The following is a 15,872-nucleotide window of genomic DNA, read 5'->3' on the forward strand; positions in this document are numbered from 1 at the left end:
TGAAAAATGCTGAAGTCGAAAGGGGAACTCCTAGACTAGTAATTAATAACAAACCGCTTAATGATGTACTAGAATGGATTAGGTGCCCCATACCTAATAGAAAGGACTTAGTCAGTCGCATTAGGGAGGATCTAGTCTTTTATAAGTTCGATATGAAGTCAGAATTTTGGCAAATCCAGATTGACGATAAGGATTAGTATAAGATTGCTTTTACCACTCCTTTTGGACATTATGAATGGAATGTCATGTCTTTCGGTCTGAAGAATGCCCCTAGTGAATTCCAAACATCATGAATGATATTTTCCATCCCTTCAATCATTTTACTATCGTTTACATTGATTATGTTATGATTTGTTCAAAATCTATTGATGAACACTGGAAACATTTGAATTCGTTTCTAAACACAGTTAAACAAAATAGACTTGTTGTCTTTGCTAAAATGATCAAACTTTTCCAAACCAAAATTAGATTCCTTGGTTTTGACATTTCTGAAGGTCAGACAAGACCTATTGATAGAGCTATTCAATTCGCCAAAAAATTTCCTGAAGTTATCACTAATAAAACCCAACTCCAGAGATTTTTAGGTTCTTTAAATTATATTGCGGATTTTTACAAAGATTTGAGAAAACACTGCAAACCCTTGTTTGACCTTTTGCTAAGTCATCCTCCACCTTGGACTGACATTCACAATTCACTTGTTAGAGAAATTAAAACTCATGTCAAGACCTTACCGTACTTAGGTGTTCCTTCCGATAATGCTTTCAAGATCGTTGAGACTGATGGTTTTGAAATTGGCTTCGGAGGCATTTTTAAACAAGTTGTTTCTCCATAATCTCTTGAACAAATTGTTCGATTCCATTCTGGATCCTAGAATAATATGCAAGCTAATTACAGTACTATTAAAAAAGAAATTCTTTTTGTCGTTTTATGCATTACTAAATTTCAATCTAATCTATTAAATCAAAAGTTTTCGTTACGCTTTGATTGTAAATTTGCTAAATACATTTTGAAAAAGGATGTTGAAAACATTGCATCAAAACAAATTTTTGCCAGATGGCAAGCCATTTTAAGCGTTTTTTATTTTGATATTGTATACATTAACGGTTCCAATAACTCTATTTCGGATTTTCTCACTCGTGAATTTTTGCAATGGCAGCATGGCAAGCAAAAAGGACAAGGAGAAGATTGACTCTAGGTCTTTGATCTTAAAACCAGAGATTGCCATTACTACTCCCATTACCAATGCATCTGTTGCTCTCACTAACCGCTTCTCGGCTTTTAGCCCCAGATCACCAGTCACTTACTTCAGTGCTCTCGTTTCAGATTATGACCCTTTTGTCATTTCTTCTAAAAAATCCACTATTCCTTTCATTAAATACGATAAAACTTCAGCCTATCTCATTCTTCCTCATTCCGAGCATTTATTTCATATTGAGATAAACCGATCTCACGTTAAATCTTTTACCCAAATTGCTGCCTTTTACTTTCCTTCCCGGTTTCATTGTATCCCTGAGCATCCTCTAAAAACTCTTTCATACTACACTAATATCCTGCTCTAGACAAAGTCTGTCCATTTCAAACCCATTTACAGTAAAACTGAACCCAAAAAACTAATTTATCACAGTATCTATTTCAATAGAATCATTCCTGAAAAAGATTGGGGGGAACATCCCTCGCACCCAAGAAAATTGGACGATTTCCTCATTCCATTTTGCTATTATGATTATATTGATACTTGGTCCAAATTCATGCTCTACCAAAACCTCAAGTTTGACCACTCTTGGTTCATAAACTTTGATAAAGAATTTGGAGGCATCTTCCCTCTCTGGTTTTGCAATTGGTGGATAAAGTTTAGTCTTATTCCCGTTATCCTCCGACTAAAACTCGTTGAGGCTTTCAAATCATTTACGAATCTTTACAATACTGATGAACATGGGGCCAAATTTCACCACATTCTGCATTTTGCCAAGAAGTTCAAAATCCCTTGTATCATTAAATGGCAATATGTCATTCTCGATGACAAGCTAGAACGGCATTGGTATGTCAAATGGTGGGATAATTACCCACGAGTTGATAATATTGTTGACAATGTGAAAAATCTAGCCCAATTGCCAAAAATTCAAGCCCCTCCAATTCCCAACCAATTAATCATTAGCAATCCTGCCAAATTGATAACTCCTAGTACTTTCCTTTCCCCTCCCAAGGAGGCTGCTACTCCCGCTACTTCTTCCAGTTCTTCTAAGAAAAAAATCTTCTACGAAGAAAAAAGAGAAGAAGGACATTTTAAAAGCACTTCTGGAATCTCTCAATGATAATTCTGATGAAGATGAAGACGGAAATTCTAATGCATCTTCTGAAGCTACATTTAACCCCATGAGAGAATGGTATGGAAATTCTGGTTTCCCTAGTGATAGCCCCGATAACTATTACCTCGGAATTGAAGATTTATAAATTATTTGCCCTTCACAGTGGCACAGTTCATTTGTCCTTTACAGTGGCACCGTTCATTTGCTTTTCATAGTGGCACCGTTCAAATGTTACATTTACTGAAGACATTTGCCAAATCATCATGGCACAGTACTTGCTGACATTACAGTTTTTGCTACAGTCCCTACAGACACTGCAGTCTTCTACAGTTCCTACTAACATTACAGTTCTTTACTTTTACTATTGAATTTCCCGATGTAAATTTTATTTACCCATTGGATCTTGTCTATTAAAAGGCGAATCCCCCTCATTGTAAGGCAGAAGCTTTCAACCTAAACACTAAAATCCCTCTGCAATTATCCTGCTTTCTACTTGTAATCCTTTCTGCTCTTGTGTACTTTCACTACTTCTAGTCTACGTTTGAATCTGTAAGTACTCTTGTTAATCAAATCTTTTGATATCTTTCCATTATCAATTTGTTCCATTTTCTCTTTTATACACTTCAATCTGAAAATTCTTGCATCATGTATATTTTAATTGCAACTACCACTTACATGGATGGTTCTACTGCTTCATTTTCATTTTTTTTTTTTCAATTAATTATTTTCATACATCTTCATCTTCATTGGTATATATATAAAAGACGTATATGTAATGTGTAACACTTTTTTATGGAACATGATAATTTTCGCATAATTTCGAGGCTTATAATCTTATCTCGGCTCAACCCCACCATTTTAGCAAGGGACAAAAAATTTCAATAAAATAATTGAATGGTTCTTCCATAATCCCAATCCCAAGTTTGGATATTTGCTTTAATTAAGCATCAAGAATTTTTTTTAATAAATGAATATGAAAGATTCTCTTTATATATATATATATATATATATATAATGTGTAACACTTTTTTATGGAATATGATAATTTTCGCATCATTTCGAGGCTTATAAGCTTATCTCGTCTCAACCCCACCATTTTAGCTCGGGACAAAAAATTTCTATAAAATAATTGAATGGTTCTTCCATAATTCCAATCCCAAGTTTGGATTTGCTTTAATTAAGCATCAAGCATGTGCACTGCACGTTGCTATTTGCTAGTGGCATCAATCATATAAATTATAATCGCAAGTTGCACATATCACACATCTTCTCCTTTTCTATTTATTTTTCCCTATTCTTTTATTGGGTTTCTTCGTTTACAATAAAACCAGCATCAAGTCAACGGTGTGTGGTGCCAATGGCGTCTTCACAACAATTGCATGTCACTCTCAGTTGGGATAGGCCTCAATAATGGATTGTATAGCTGGAATTTTGATGATTTTGTAGCGACCGAAGCCTGCTTCCTCCAGTAGTTTCTTCCATTCAAGCTCAGTCCTCTCCTTTCCACCGGCAGTGTATGCCATCATAGTCAAATCGAATACCATGCGAGTCTCATCAAACAAATCATTACCATCTTTCTCAACAACAATGTCAACAATAATAACCTTTCCACTCTTCTCTGGTATTGCTTTTCTGCAATTCTCCAAAATCTTTATACAATGTTCGTCACTCCAATTGTGTAGCACCCACTGCAACAACATTACAATGCCATGAATTTTGTTTTTATGAAGTGATCAATATATATTTGAGAAAAATACATTTTACCCTCTGAACTATCTACAATTTGCACTTTTATCCTCAATGTTTAAAAAGTGATACTTTACACCCCAAAATTTTCAAATTGTTGTAATTCGATTATTTTGACTTTTTTTTTTCCCCAAAATGCCCCCATCCCAGGTTTTAAAAATAAAAAATAGAAATTAAGGGGTGGCCAGTCTGGGGTGGCCGAAGCCACCCCCAGGCCAAATTGGAGTGGTCGGCCGCCCCTTAATTTTATTTATTTATTTATTATTATTATTATTTTTAACTTGGGATGGAGGCATTTTGAAAAAATAGAAAAAAAAAAAAAAAAGTCAGAATGGTCAAATTGCAACAATTTGAAAGTTTGGAGGGGTAAAGTGTCACTTTTTAAACTATTTTTAACTTGGAATGGAGGCATCTTGGAAAAATAGAGAAAAAAAAAAGTCAGAATGATCAAATTGCAACAATTTGGAAGTTTAGATGGGTAAAGTGTCACTTTTTTTTAAACACTGGGGCTAAAAGTGCAAAATATAGTTGAAGATAAAATGTATGGAGTATATATATATATATATATATATATATATATATATATGGTTGGCCTCATGACGGCCCCTCAGATACCAGTTTGCTGTCTAGCCTCTCATAATGGCTAGTTTTCTCAGGTTTTCCCAGACTCGCTCCATAAAAGGCCAGAATTGTTCAGATTCTTTTAACATTGACATGAAAAATGAAGATTTTGAACGGAAAACATTTTATGCTGAAACAATTGGAGCATGTATGTGAATATATTTTGTCTTACTTTTAAGCAACAAAAACTGAATATATAGATTGCTAAACACGTACCTTTATGAGAATTGCATCTGCATTAGGAATGGACTCAAACATGTCACCTCCAAAATGGGAGACCCCTTCGTGCATGGGTGCTGTGGCCACAACATGTGGCAGATCGAAATTAATACCTCTCATGTGTTTATGTGCTTTAACAATCTCAGCTATCGTCCCTCCCGTCCCACCTGCTACATCCACCAATGATCCCACGCAACCAAACCCATCTTTGTATTCCGCCAGGATCACCCTCATCACAATCTTGGTTGTACACGCCATGCCATCATTGAAGATATTGTTGAACTCAGGATTTTTTGATGTAAAGTCCCAAATTTCACAGCCATGGGCCTTGTTGAACGCAGTGCCCCCTTCTTTGACGCATTGGCTGAGCCAATGCAACGGTGCCAAAAGCCATGGATGGTTCCTCAATAAAACCATTGGCGCTAGGCTGAGCTCAGCATCATGCAGAAGCAATCTTGACGCTTGGTTCAACCCGTAGAGTGTCTCCTCACCACTGTCCACCGGCTGATGTTGTTCGGTGAAGATGTTTTTGCAGACAAGTAATCTCATGATACGTGCGAGGTAGGGGATATTAGGAGATGTCGAATCAATCCCAGAGGCTATTTGGCGCAATGTAATGGGGCCACCATGAGAGTGTATAATATCAGCAATGCGGAGCTCCACCGCACATTTCAATGCCATAGAATCCACCGAGCCGATCATTTGTTGCCAGATTTGGGCTTGGCCTTGTACCAATGCCAGAGTTTCTTTTGTTTCCATCTTCTCTCTCACTCAATCAAACACACACGCAGAAAAGAAATGAAGTTAGTAAGGTTAAATGTTGCTGCCTGTATATATATAAAGACTACTATCACTAAAACGGTTCGTTTTATATTTTGGACACAAGGAAAAGCCTTCCCCAAGCTTGGGAACAAACGTTGCATACGAGTGCAGTGACAACATCAACTATCAGGTTGCATTTAGAAAGACTCCCACATTACATGTCTATTGTCGACGGACATCATGAATAATTGGTGCATCCGGCCAGCGGCGGATATACATGGGGTGACCCATGGGCGGGCGCCCCTTGTAAAAAATTTTTAAGTCAAAATTTTGAGGGCGCCCTAATAAAAATAAAAAATAAAAATAATAATAATAATAATAATAATCTTACCCCAAGTTTCTAAGCTAACAGTCAGACAGTCACCAAAGAAAAGAGAAATACCTCCAACGACGTCCGATGACTGACTCTGTAAGTAATCTTAGCTTCTCTCTTTCGTTCTCTACTCTTGCTTTTTTTCCCCCTCTTTTTCTCCCTTTTCTCTCACCGTTTCTTTCCCCTCTTTCTCAAAATCTGTCTCTCAGTCTCTAATACCCACTTTTCTTTCCTTTCTTTTTTCCTGAGTTGACCGGGTAGATTTTAGAAGAAGGGGAGAAGATGAATAGAGGATTTGAGAGGTGAAGGCTGGTGAAGCGTTAACCGTGAGTTGAAAACCAAGCACGCAGTTCAAGGCCACGTGTGAGACAAAGAATGGCTTGAAAAAATAGTGGAGTGCATCTTGCATCCATTATAAGAAAAGCTACCTAATTTTCTAAATAGAAAGTTAGAAAGTAGTGAGTTTGGTTAGTTGATTATAATTGGGCTAAGCGGAATGGGTTGTTAGAAAATTGGTTAACCAATGTGCTTTATAAAATCTGCAGAAAATTCACCCACTAAAAATTTTCAACAATCAAAATCACTCCCCCACCTTCTATTGCCAAAAAATCAAAACTCCAACACTGTTGATCAATTACACAGAACCACCGAGCTCTAAAAATCAAACCCACCCAATGAAATTTCTCTAATCCACTCAATGTTTAGTTTATGCTGTTAGGAAAAAAATCAAATACAAAGTACATGTAATTTCAGAAAAAAAAAAAAAAAAAAATTTAACCATATCTTATTCAACTATTGTACTAGTAACGTACGGTAAAGTGAATGTCTACATGCAAAATCTAATTATTATTTTTATTTATTTCCTCATTAAAAAAAAATTATTAATACCATCACTACAAGAATTGAATCCTAACTCCGCCATTGCATCTGGTGTCTTCCATTAATATGTGGATCATCTTAGACAATGTTCAGTGATGTCTATTGTCGAGGGATATCATCAATAATATTTGGTGCATCCGGCGGTGACTTCCAGTAATTGGTGGATCATCTTAGACAATGTTCAGCCGGCATTTCGCATGTTACTCGAACTCCTAGTACTTGTCTAGTTGCCTGTGTCTTTTTATTCCAATTTGCGTCAAATTCGGCGTCCTCCATTTTTAAGGTTTATTTTAGTTTTGTCCAACCCTCGCTTGATCTATCCAGCTCATTTGACGGCTACGATTAAATAAATGAGCTACGATTAAATTAAAAGCATCTAATGCATAAACAAATGACCATCTCATTTTAAAAAACAAAGACAAAACTAACTTCAAACTGAAAGTTAGACTGTTAGAAAGGAAAAAGAAGTTCAAAAAGAGAAGACCAAGGAAGCGGAAAAAGAAAAGAACAGACGAATAGGAAAAGAAAAAAATGGAATAAGTATAGGAAGAGGATTGCGTAATACTCTTTTCCATAATTTTTTTTTTTTTTTTAAGAAGTTAAAAAAGCTAAGATTTTCTTTCACTTTGACATGAGGAAGAAGAAGGGTCAAGTTGTTTTTGTTTTGGGAGGGAAATGAGTTGTATGTTGTTTTTTATTTTGGGAATATAATGAGTTATGTTGTTTCCTCAATAAGACCATAACTAGTGGCAGAGCCAGCATTTTGATTGTGAGGGGGCAAGATTTTTTTAATAAATAAAAAAATTAGAATTGAACAAAATTTAATTAAAAATATTAAAAATATAACTATTGAATTATTCACTATAACGTATGTCAATGACATATGTTTCTAGTTGGAGCTCACTACAAACATTGTTGATTTTCATAATATATACTTTTATATTTTTTATACGTACAACTAAAATATATCACAAAAATTATATATATATATATATATATATATATATATATATATATATAATTTAAAATAGCAATCTAAATATAAAAACTTAATTAATGTAAAAGCTGTCACAAAAATTGTAGTTCAATGGAATGGAGACTCTCATGGTTCAGATGTCGGTCGTAGTTCGATTCTTCATGCCTTGCCCCTCCCTTTATACAAACATGTTAAAAATCAAAATGTAGAAGTTTGATTACAAATTTACATACTTGAAACTTTTTAAGAAAAAATAGAAAGAAAATTAATTTAAATTGTTGAAGCTTTAATAAAGTAGGAAGAATTCACAAATTGCAAAATTTTTAACTGTTGAATAGCTTCTAATTCTTTTGATTTGTCAAGTAGGCAAACAGTAGTATAGCCCTCAGACTCGGTGTTTGTTCGGTTTTTGAAAAACAACCAAAAACTAGTATAAAAATGGACTGACAAATGTATCTTCAAAAACTGTTAAATAATTATTATTAAAAACAGCATGTGTTCATAGAACATCAATATATATGATAATTAAGTTGAGACGAATAGAAAGAAAAAAAAAATGATAAGTTTAGATAATAAAAAAAACTACTGAAAATGGATCATTGTAACATATTTTTTTACGAAAAAAAATCACTAAAAAAACCATTTTATGTGGAAAATCCAACATAGCCAAATTTGATTGTGGCGCAAATTTCTAAAGTGGTAGAGTTTATTTATTTTTTATTTCATGCTTTTACATCTGTTGTAACTTTAAGTCAGGAAAGTCAAATAAGTTATTTAAAATATAGGAAAATTTTTATTTTAGACTCTTGAACTATTAGGTGATTTAACATATTCTCTTTAAACTTTGAAATTTCTGATATGAACACCTGAACTTTTAATTGCAGTCAATTTAAACAATTTCGTCAAATTTTAAACATTAAAAGTGATATAATGACATTGATATCCTTGAACTTTTTCTAAAATTTCAAATTTACCTTTAATTTCAAATTAAAATCTTTTAAAAAATATATGATAAAATAAAAAAAATAAAAAATACAAGGACCACCTTTTGACTTTTTTTTTTTTACAATTTTTTTTTTCCATTTAATTTTTTTTTAATAAAAAAAAATTGAAGGGTAATTTTGTCATTTAAAGGGTTTTAATGACAAAAATTGATGAAGATATCCAAATTGAAAAGTTTCAAAATTTAAGGAGGTATGTCAAATCGCATAGGAGTCTACGGGTCTAAAGTAAAATTTCCTTATATATATATATATATATATATCAAATATGGCTTGCAGACTTGCAATTTGAAAGTTTCAAGAGTTTTCACCAAAACCAAAAGCCTAGTCCTCACGTTAAAGTCGCATTTCTCAATGTTAGTAAAACGGTGTGTTTTAAATTGCTTAAATGGGGCATTTTGTTAAAAACTTAGAGACTTTGTCTTCAATCTTCAATCTTCGTCCTTCGTCTTCTTCAACACTTATCGGAATTTTGACCTAAATTTCAAACCGCCTGAATAGAAAGAAAATTACTTGAACGAGTTGTGAATCTCAGTTCTTTTAGAAAAAATTTGCCCCCTATGAATGGCTAAGCGGGGGCAACTAAGGCATCCAAAAAAAATTTACAGGAGAGTAAGGTGAATTTTTGAGAGGTGAGGAGGGGCTTGTGCCCCCTCTCAACCCCCCTCCCTCTGCCCTTGACTATAACCTCTGGCATTTGTTTTAACCCTTAGATATAATATAATGAATGACTAGATTTAAGAATTTGAGGGGATCCGGATCCATTAACCAGAAAAAAGCTTTAGCTGCCTTGGGGGAAGGGGCAAGAATGCTAAACAACAATGCTTTCGATGTATCATTTGCAAAAGATGATGACACATACCTTATGGTAAACCACAAAAGGAAAGATCGATCGATCACTGAAGCATATTGTCAACAACATAATAATAAGTTATTAAAAAAAAAAAGAAGAAGAAATGACTGACAATTGGGTTTGGTCGAGTAGACAATCAATCCCCCTATAAACTAAACCCAATTATTTATTAACATAGTTCCTTCTTATTTTCAAGAGATCTATTTACATTTTTTTTTTTTTTTTTGTTTCCTTGTCTTTTATTGGGCTTGTTTCTTTACAACAGAAGGAGCATGAAGTCAACCATGTGTTTGAGCCAATGGCAGCTTCACAACAGCAATTATATGTCAGTCAGGATAGGCCTCAATAATGGATGTTAAAGTTGGAATTTTGAAGATTTTATAGCCACCAAAGCCTGCTTCCTCCAATAATTTCTTCCATTCAAGCTCAGTCCTCTCCTTTCCACCAGCAGTGTATGCCATCATACACAAATCTAATGCCATGGGAGTCTCACCAAATAAATCGGTACTTTCTTTCTCAAGAACAACATCAACAATAATAACCTTTCCCCCCTTCTTTGGTATTGCGTTTCGGCAATTCTTCAAAATCTTCATACAATGTTCATCACTCCAATTGTGTAGCACCCACTGCACCCACATTACAATGCCATGGATTTTGTTATTTGTGTTAGCATAGAAATCTAAAGCAGTAAATACTTTCTCCCAACTATTTTGATCAATTGGGGTGCAATCGGTTATAGCAAATACTTCTCTAGGATTCCGAAAACCTCTGAATTTATATTGCGTTTTGTACAAAATGAAACCAAATAGAATACCCTTACCGGTTCTATTCTAGTAAGGAGAGCTAGAGAGACACGAATTTTAAAAGTGTAAAATGATTTTTAGAGAAATAGAAGAAGAAAATATTTTCATGTGTATAAAATGGTATAAAGTTAGCTATATAGAGTATCAATTTATCAATTTTAATGTCTTCATCAAAAGACATGTAATATAGAAATTAAGTAAAAATTAAATAGTCCTTAAATTCTGACCATTCATTAATATTAACAAACACTTCATCTTGTCCATTAAATTAAATTTACAACTAAGGGTTTTTAGATCATAATTGTTTGTAACAGTTACTAATTAGTTCCAACCGTCAGGCCAAACTTAATTTAATTAGTAACAGTCAAGTAAATCCATCTGTTGGATTTACCTTAGAATCATCCTACGATCCAAATCAAATCACAAAATCGTATAATCATGGCTGCCCAAAATTTAACAGTCATGATCTAGTTGCTCTGATGCCAACTACCAAGTGCCACATCAATGTGCGTGCCACAAGGGTCAAGTGCACATCTTGTGTTTTGGACCATTCTATCATAAGATTTAGCCGGAATTATACCAAAAACATAGAGATACATCCATAATTATAACAATTTGGAAAATATTTTAACAAGTTGAAGTGATGATCAATTTTTTACTTGTAATTGATGGCTGACATCAAGCTATCAAAAAAAGTAATTAAAGTAAACCTTTATAGAAAGAAAAAGGTAGAACTTAGTGGACTACTAAATACACACCTTCATGAAAATTGCATCCGCATTAGGAATGACGTCAAACATGTCACCTCCAACATGGGAGACCCCCGGGCGCTCCGGTGCTATGGCCACAACATGCGGCAGATCTAAGTTAATACCTTTGATGTGTGGATATGCATTAACAATCTCAGCAATCATCCCTCCCGTCCCACCTCCTACATCCACCAATGATCCCACGCAGCCTAACCCATCTTTGTATTCATCCAAGATCGCTGCCATTACAATCTTGGTTGTACATGCCATGGCATCATTGACTATATTGTTGTACTCGGGATTTTTTGATGCAAAGTCCCAAATCTCACAGCCATGGGCCTTCTTGAATCCAGTGCCCCCTTCCTTGACACAATGGCTGAGGTAATGCAACGGTGCCAGTTGCCACGGATGGTATCTCATCAACACCATTGGTACTAGGCTCAGCTCAGCATCACGCAAAAGCCATCTTGATGTTTGTGTCAACCCGTAGAGTGTCTCCCCACCGTCCGGTGGATGACGATGTTCGGTGAAAATGTTTTTACGAACTAATAACCTCATGATACGTGCAAGGTATGGGATATGAGGAGATGGAGAATCAATCCCTAAGGCTATTTGGCGCAAAGTAATGGGGCCACCATGAGAGTGTATAATATCAGCAATGCGGAGCTCGACGGCACATTTCAATGCCATTGAATCCACCACTCCGTAAAGGTGTTGCCAAATTTCGGCTTGGCCTTGTAACAACGCCATACTTTCTTTTGATTCCATTTTCTCTCTATCACACACTCGAACAAATGAAATGAAGATAGGACGTATGTGAGGTTCAAGGTTGGTGTATATAAAGACTAAAAGCATAGAAGGCATAAACCACAAACCACATGTCTTCAAAATTGGAATCGTCCAGTTAGGGTTCAAAAATAGCCACCCCAATTAATAATGCCGGGTCAACTTACCAGATGAGCCTACCAAATCCGGATGTTGTTACTACTTGCATGTCTTCCATTTGCTTTGAATTTGGCGTGCTCCATTTATATAACGTTTATAATAGTTTGGTCTAACGACGACCCTGGTTCTTGGAAATGGCTGGTCAAGCTAATTATTAATAGGTTTTGGAGTTATTTATAGGAATAAATGTAAAATTTGTCATTGTGGTTAGTTTAAATTACAAATCGCTTACTAAGGTATAAAAAATAATTTAGAAATCTTCGGAGTAGGTTAAAATAATAATTTATTACATACAGTCAAATTCCATCAAAACACTTAACGGATTCCATTAGTGTGTTATGTCAGCACCAATAAAATAATGACACGTGGCATATATGCATTCTTAATAAAAAAAAAAAGTATATATAAAAGGACGTCGATCACTGAAAGACGCACAAATATCGTTCAGAATCCAAACAAATTCAAAAAAGGTATCCATGAGAATAGAATCAATCAGATGAGATGAAGAATGTAAAACTTGGCTCACGTATTCCAAAAGGCTAAGCGACCAAAATCAAAGATTGAGACATGGACACCAAGAGAAGAGAAAGGTGGCTCGCCGCCCCCATCTCCTTTTTTTTTTTTTTTTTTTTAATTAATTTTATAGTTTTATATGTTTATATATTTTTTTATTAAGAGGGACATGTGTCATCATTTTATTGGTGCTGACATGGCACATTAACGGATTCCGTTAAGTTTTTTGACATAATTTGACTGTAGGGCTAAATTTTTATTTTGGCCTACCCTGATGATTTCTAAATTATTTTTTATAACTTATGGAGTGATTTGTAATTTAGGCCTACCACATGGATTGATTTTGCCTTTACACCTTATTTATATAAGTGATCGAGTTTACAGTTTTTAAAAAATAAAAAATAAAAACTTAAGAGACGTGCAATTTCTATTGCGTGAATTATAAGTTTGTTATAGGACCACGTAGAATATGTGATTATTCTATTTCTGGGATTTACTATACAAATAGTTATATATAATAAGTTTTTTTTTTTTTTTTTTTTTTGAGATGTCCACACAAGAGGGAGGAGGAGGATTTGAACTAGTAACTTTCGCTTTATTAGGCGTGGTCTTAGCCAATTGAGTTACTTCTTGGAGACATATAATTAGTATTTTGTTTAAACCATATTGTTTTGGAGCTGATAAAGAAGGTAGTGAAACATATGCTACAAAAAAAAACAATTTTTTCCTTATTGGAGATTTTTGACGTTTTATGGTGTCTGACATGTCAGAAAATTTTTCTAGACGTATCATTTATGACGTGTGTTGAATATCATAAGTATAGGGGTCAATAAAATTTTTTTCTTGATGTGTTAATGGTTAGAACATCAGAATTTTATGATGTTTTACTATATGACACATTAGAAATATTTTCTAACATGGCAAAGAGTAGCACGTCAGAAATTTTTCTGACGTGGCACTTCTACGCCTTTCACATTTGTTTGAAAGGCCAATTTGTAAGGCCTTTGACCTAATACACATTAATCATCCATCACATTTGTTTGAACTATATATTCATGGAACGACATTAATCATCCATAAAAAATTTGTTAAACCCTAAACGAATTTTTCATTAATCATCCATAAAAAATGAACCCCTACATTAATTACAAACATGCAAGTATCACAAACTCCATCAAGTATGACAAACATGCCTTTTGTACAAAAACTACAAACAACCAAACTCGAATCTACACATAATTACATGTAACGGTAAACATCAACAAGATAATAACAAAATATTTATAAATTTACCAACTACAAACTGACAGACAAAGCTAATTACATGGCACTAGGTTCCTCATTGTGTATCACTCTAGAGAAGGATTTTAGAAAAATACTGTTTCGGATAGTTGATCAAAATATTTCTTCAGTATCTCCTCAAACTCCAAGTTATAATTTTATAGAAAGGACTGCAAAACGTTATCCACTTGCAAACATAGGCATAAAAACTTAATAAAACATGAGACCATTTAATCAAGTTGCTGATGAACCTAAGACTATCCCCACCCCCACCCCTTACCATGTAAGCAAATCTTTTACTGTCTCTTATTCTTTCTTTTTTCTTAATATAAGTAAACTCTTGTTGCATTTTTACTTAAATACCTTAAAAATGATCTTTTTTAAGCATAGAAGTCCAAGAAAAGAGTGAAAGTCAAATTTCACAAGATCCAACGATGTGTACCAACACGAAATAGAAGCATATTTAAAATTGCACAAAATAAGTTTGAACTAAACAAGTAAACAAACATCAAGTTGAACTTAAAGTGTGTACATGTATATGCATGTGTATGAGTGCAGCGTCTGTGTATGTTGGGGGTTGGGGGGTGGGGGGCAGAGAGAAAGGGAGGAAGACATTGTGCAATTCCTATCCAATACTCTTCTCTACCAGATGTAATATATCACACTTTAATAGAACATAACATTCTATAGCCAGGAAATTTCTCTAAAACTGGATATCAAAGTAAGTGTAGTCACCTCTCCATTGTCATCGTCAAAGCCTATGTTTGATTCCAAATGAGACTCCTTTCCCTATTTAAAAATGATGGTAAATCCTTACATAGAGCACTAAAATTAATGTATATGGGTGTGTGATGTACAAATTTAATTGTATTCGCAAGCGCACGAGTCATATGCAATATAGCGTGTGTGCAAGTGCGAGGTCGATCCACAAGGAATTGTGTCATGAAAACTAATTCTTATCTAAATTAATCCTATTTTAACCTAGTTCCGAAGATTGTCGCGCATTTGAAATTGAAAACAAAAACAAAAACAAAATGAAATTATTAAAAGATAAAAGGAGCACTAAGGTTTTCAAAATCCACCTCACCACATTAAACCATATATTCTCATGTGTTTGTTCATACTTACGACAAACAATTAAAACCTATGCATGTTCTATTGTTCCTATTGAAAGATTCAATGAATCCATCCATTTTACAAATGATAATGCATATCCAATTTAGTTCAAAAGATCTAATGTATCCATGCTTTGCACAAAAGACAATATATATCCAAAGTAAATCAAAAGATGCAAAGTATCCGTCGGATGAAACACATTGAATATCCAACTTCGGCACAATCAAACACAATTTTGTCATATAATTGAATTGAAACGAACATACATTACATTAAGGTCAGATTTGTACGAACGAACATAAAAATATAAAATTAATCAATGGCGAGGCTTCATCTTCAACCTTAGTTGAAGATTTAGCCTCTCACGACAAAAAAAATCATAAAAAAACTAAATTACTTCATTAAAATTAAAAACTTATAAAAGAATTCGAGTTCCAAGCTACAAAAACCCAGAAAACACGAAGTACGACCCAGAACGGCGCCCCTAGCGCATCTCCGTCCGTTTACAATGAAAAAGAATGATATTTATAAGCTAATTTTAGGGTTTTAGTGCCGCTAGGTTGGTCGAGTGCGCTCGATCGCACTAAATGTGCGCTCGAGCACACTTCCAATCAGAATTAGCCTACTCTTCTGAAACATGACTTTGTAGATCTTTGAGTTAGCTTTCCAATGACACCAAGATCACCTCAATCCGAGCTATACAACTCAAGATATGGTATTTTTAGTGGG

The 15,872-nt window shown here is 34.3% G+C and overlaps 2 protein-coding genes across 2 annotated transcripts; both read right to left on the reverse strand.

Moving 5' to 3' along the window:
- Positions 1-3,536: 3,536 nt before the first annotated feature.
- LOC132182702 (desmethylxanthohumol 6'-O-methyltransferase-like) lies at positions 3,537-6,298 on the reverse strand. The gene is made up of 3 exons (XM_059596020.1): positions 6,097-6,298; positions 4,890-5,662; positions 3,537-3,994 (listed from the first exon to the last, which is right to left on the reverse strand). The coding sequence occupies exons 2-3, from the start codon at positions 5,649-5,651 to the stop codon at positions 3,695-3,697; spliced, it is 1,062 nt and encodes a 353-aa protein (XP_059452003.1). The 5' UTR covers positions 5,652-5,662; positions 6,097-6,298; the 3' UTR covers positions 3,537-3,694.
- A 3,715-nt stretch (positions 6,299-10,013) lies between these two features.
- On the reverse strand, positions 10,014-12,062 carry LOC132183118 (desmethylxanthohumol 6'-O-methyltransferase-like). The gene is made up of 2 exons (XM_059596516.1): positions 11,298-12,062; positions 10,014-10,362 (listed from the first exon to the last, which is right to left on the reverse strand). The coding sequence occupies exons 1-2, from the start codon at positions 12,054-12,056 to the stop codon at positions 10,063-10,065; spliced, it is 1,059 nt and encodes a 352-aa protein (XP_059452499.1). The 5' UTR covers positions 12,057-12,062; the 3' UTR covers positions 10,014-10,062.
- Positions 12,063-15,872: the final 3,810 nt, after the last annotated feature.

This window comes from Corylus avellana, chromosome ca5 (assembly GCF_901000735.1).
Source record: "Corylus avellana chromosome ca5, CavTom2PMs-1.0".
Lineage (NCBI taxonomy): Eukaryota > Viridiplantae > Streptophyta > Magnoliopsida > Fagales > Betulaceae > Corylus > Corylus avellana.

What these genes read in the sequence shown, in the direction of transcription:
- LOC132183118 (XM_059596516.1), bottom strand. Translation starts at nt 12,056, where the DNA reads ATGGAATCAAAAGAAAGTATGGCGTTGTTACAAGGCCAAGCCGAAATT. An exon ending in CGGATGCAATTTTCATGAAG is followed by an intron (nt 10,363 to 11,297) that starts GTGTGTATTTAG and finishes ATGTGGGTGCAG; the next exon opens with TGGGTGCTACACAATTGGAG.
- LOC132182702 (XM_059596020.1), bottom strand. Translation starts at nt 5,651, where the DNA reads ATGGAAACAAAAGAAACTCTGGCATTGGTACAAGGCCAAGCCCAAATC. An exon ending in CAGATGCAATTCTCATAAAG is followed by an intron (nt 3,995 to 4,889) that starts GTACGTGTTTAG and finishes ATGTTGTTGCAG; the next exon opens with TGGGTGCTACACAATTGGAG.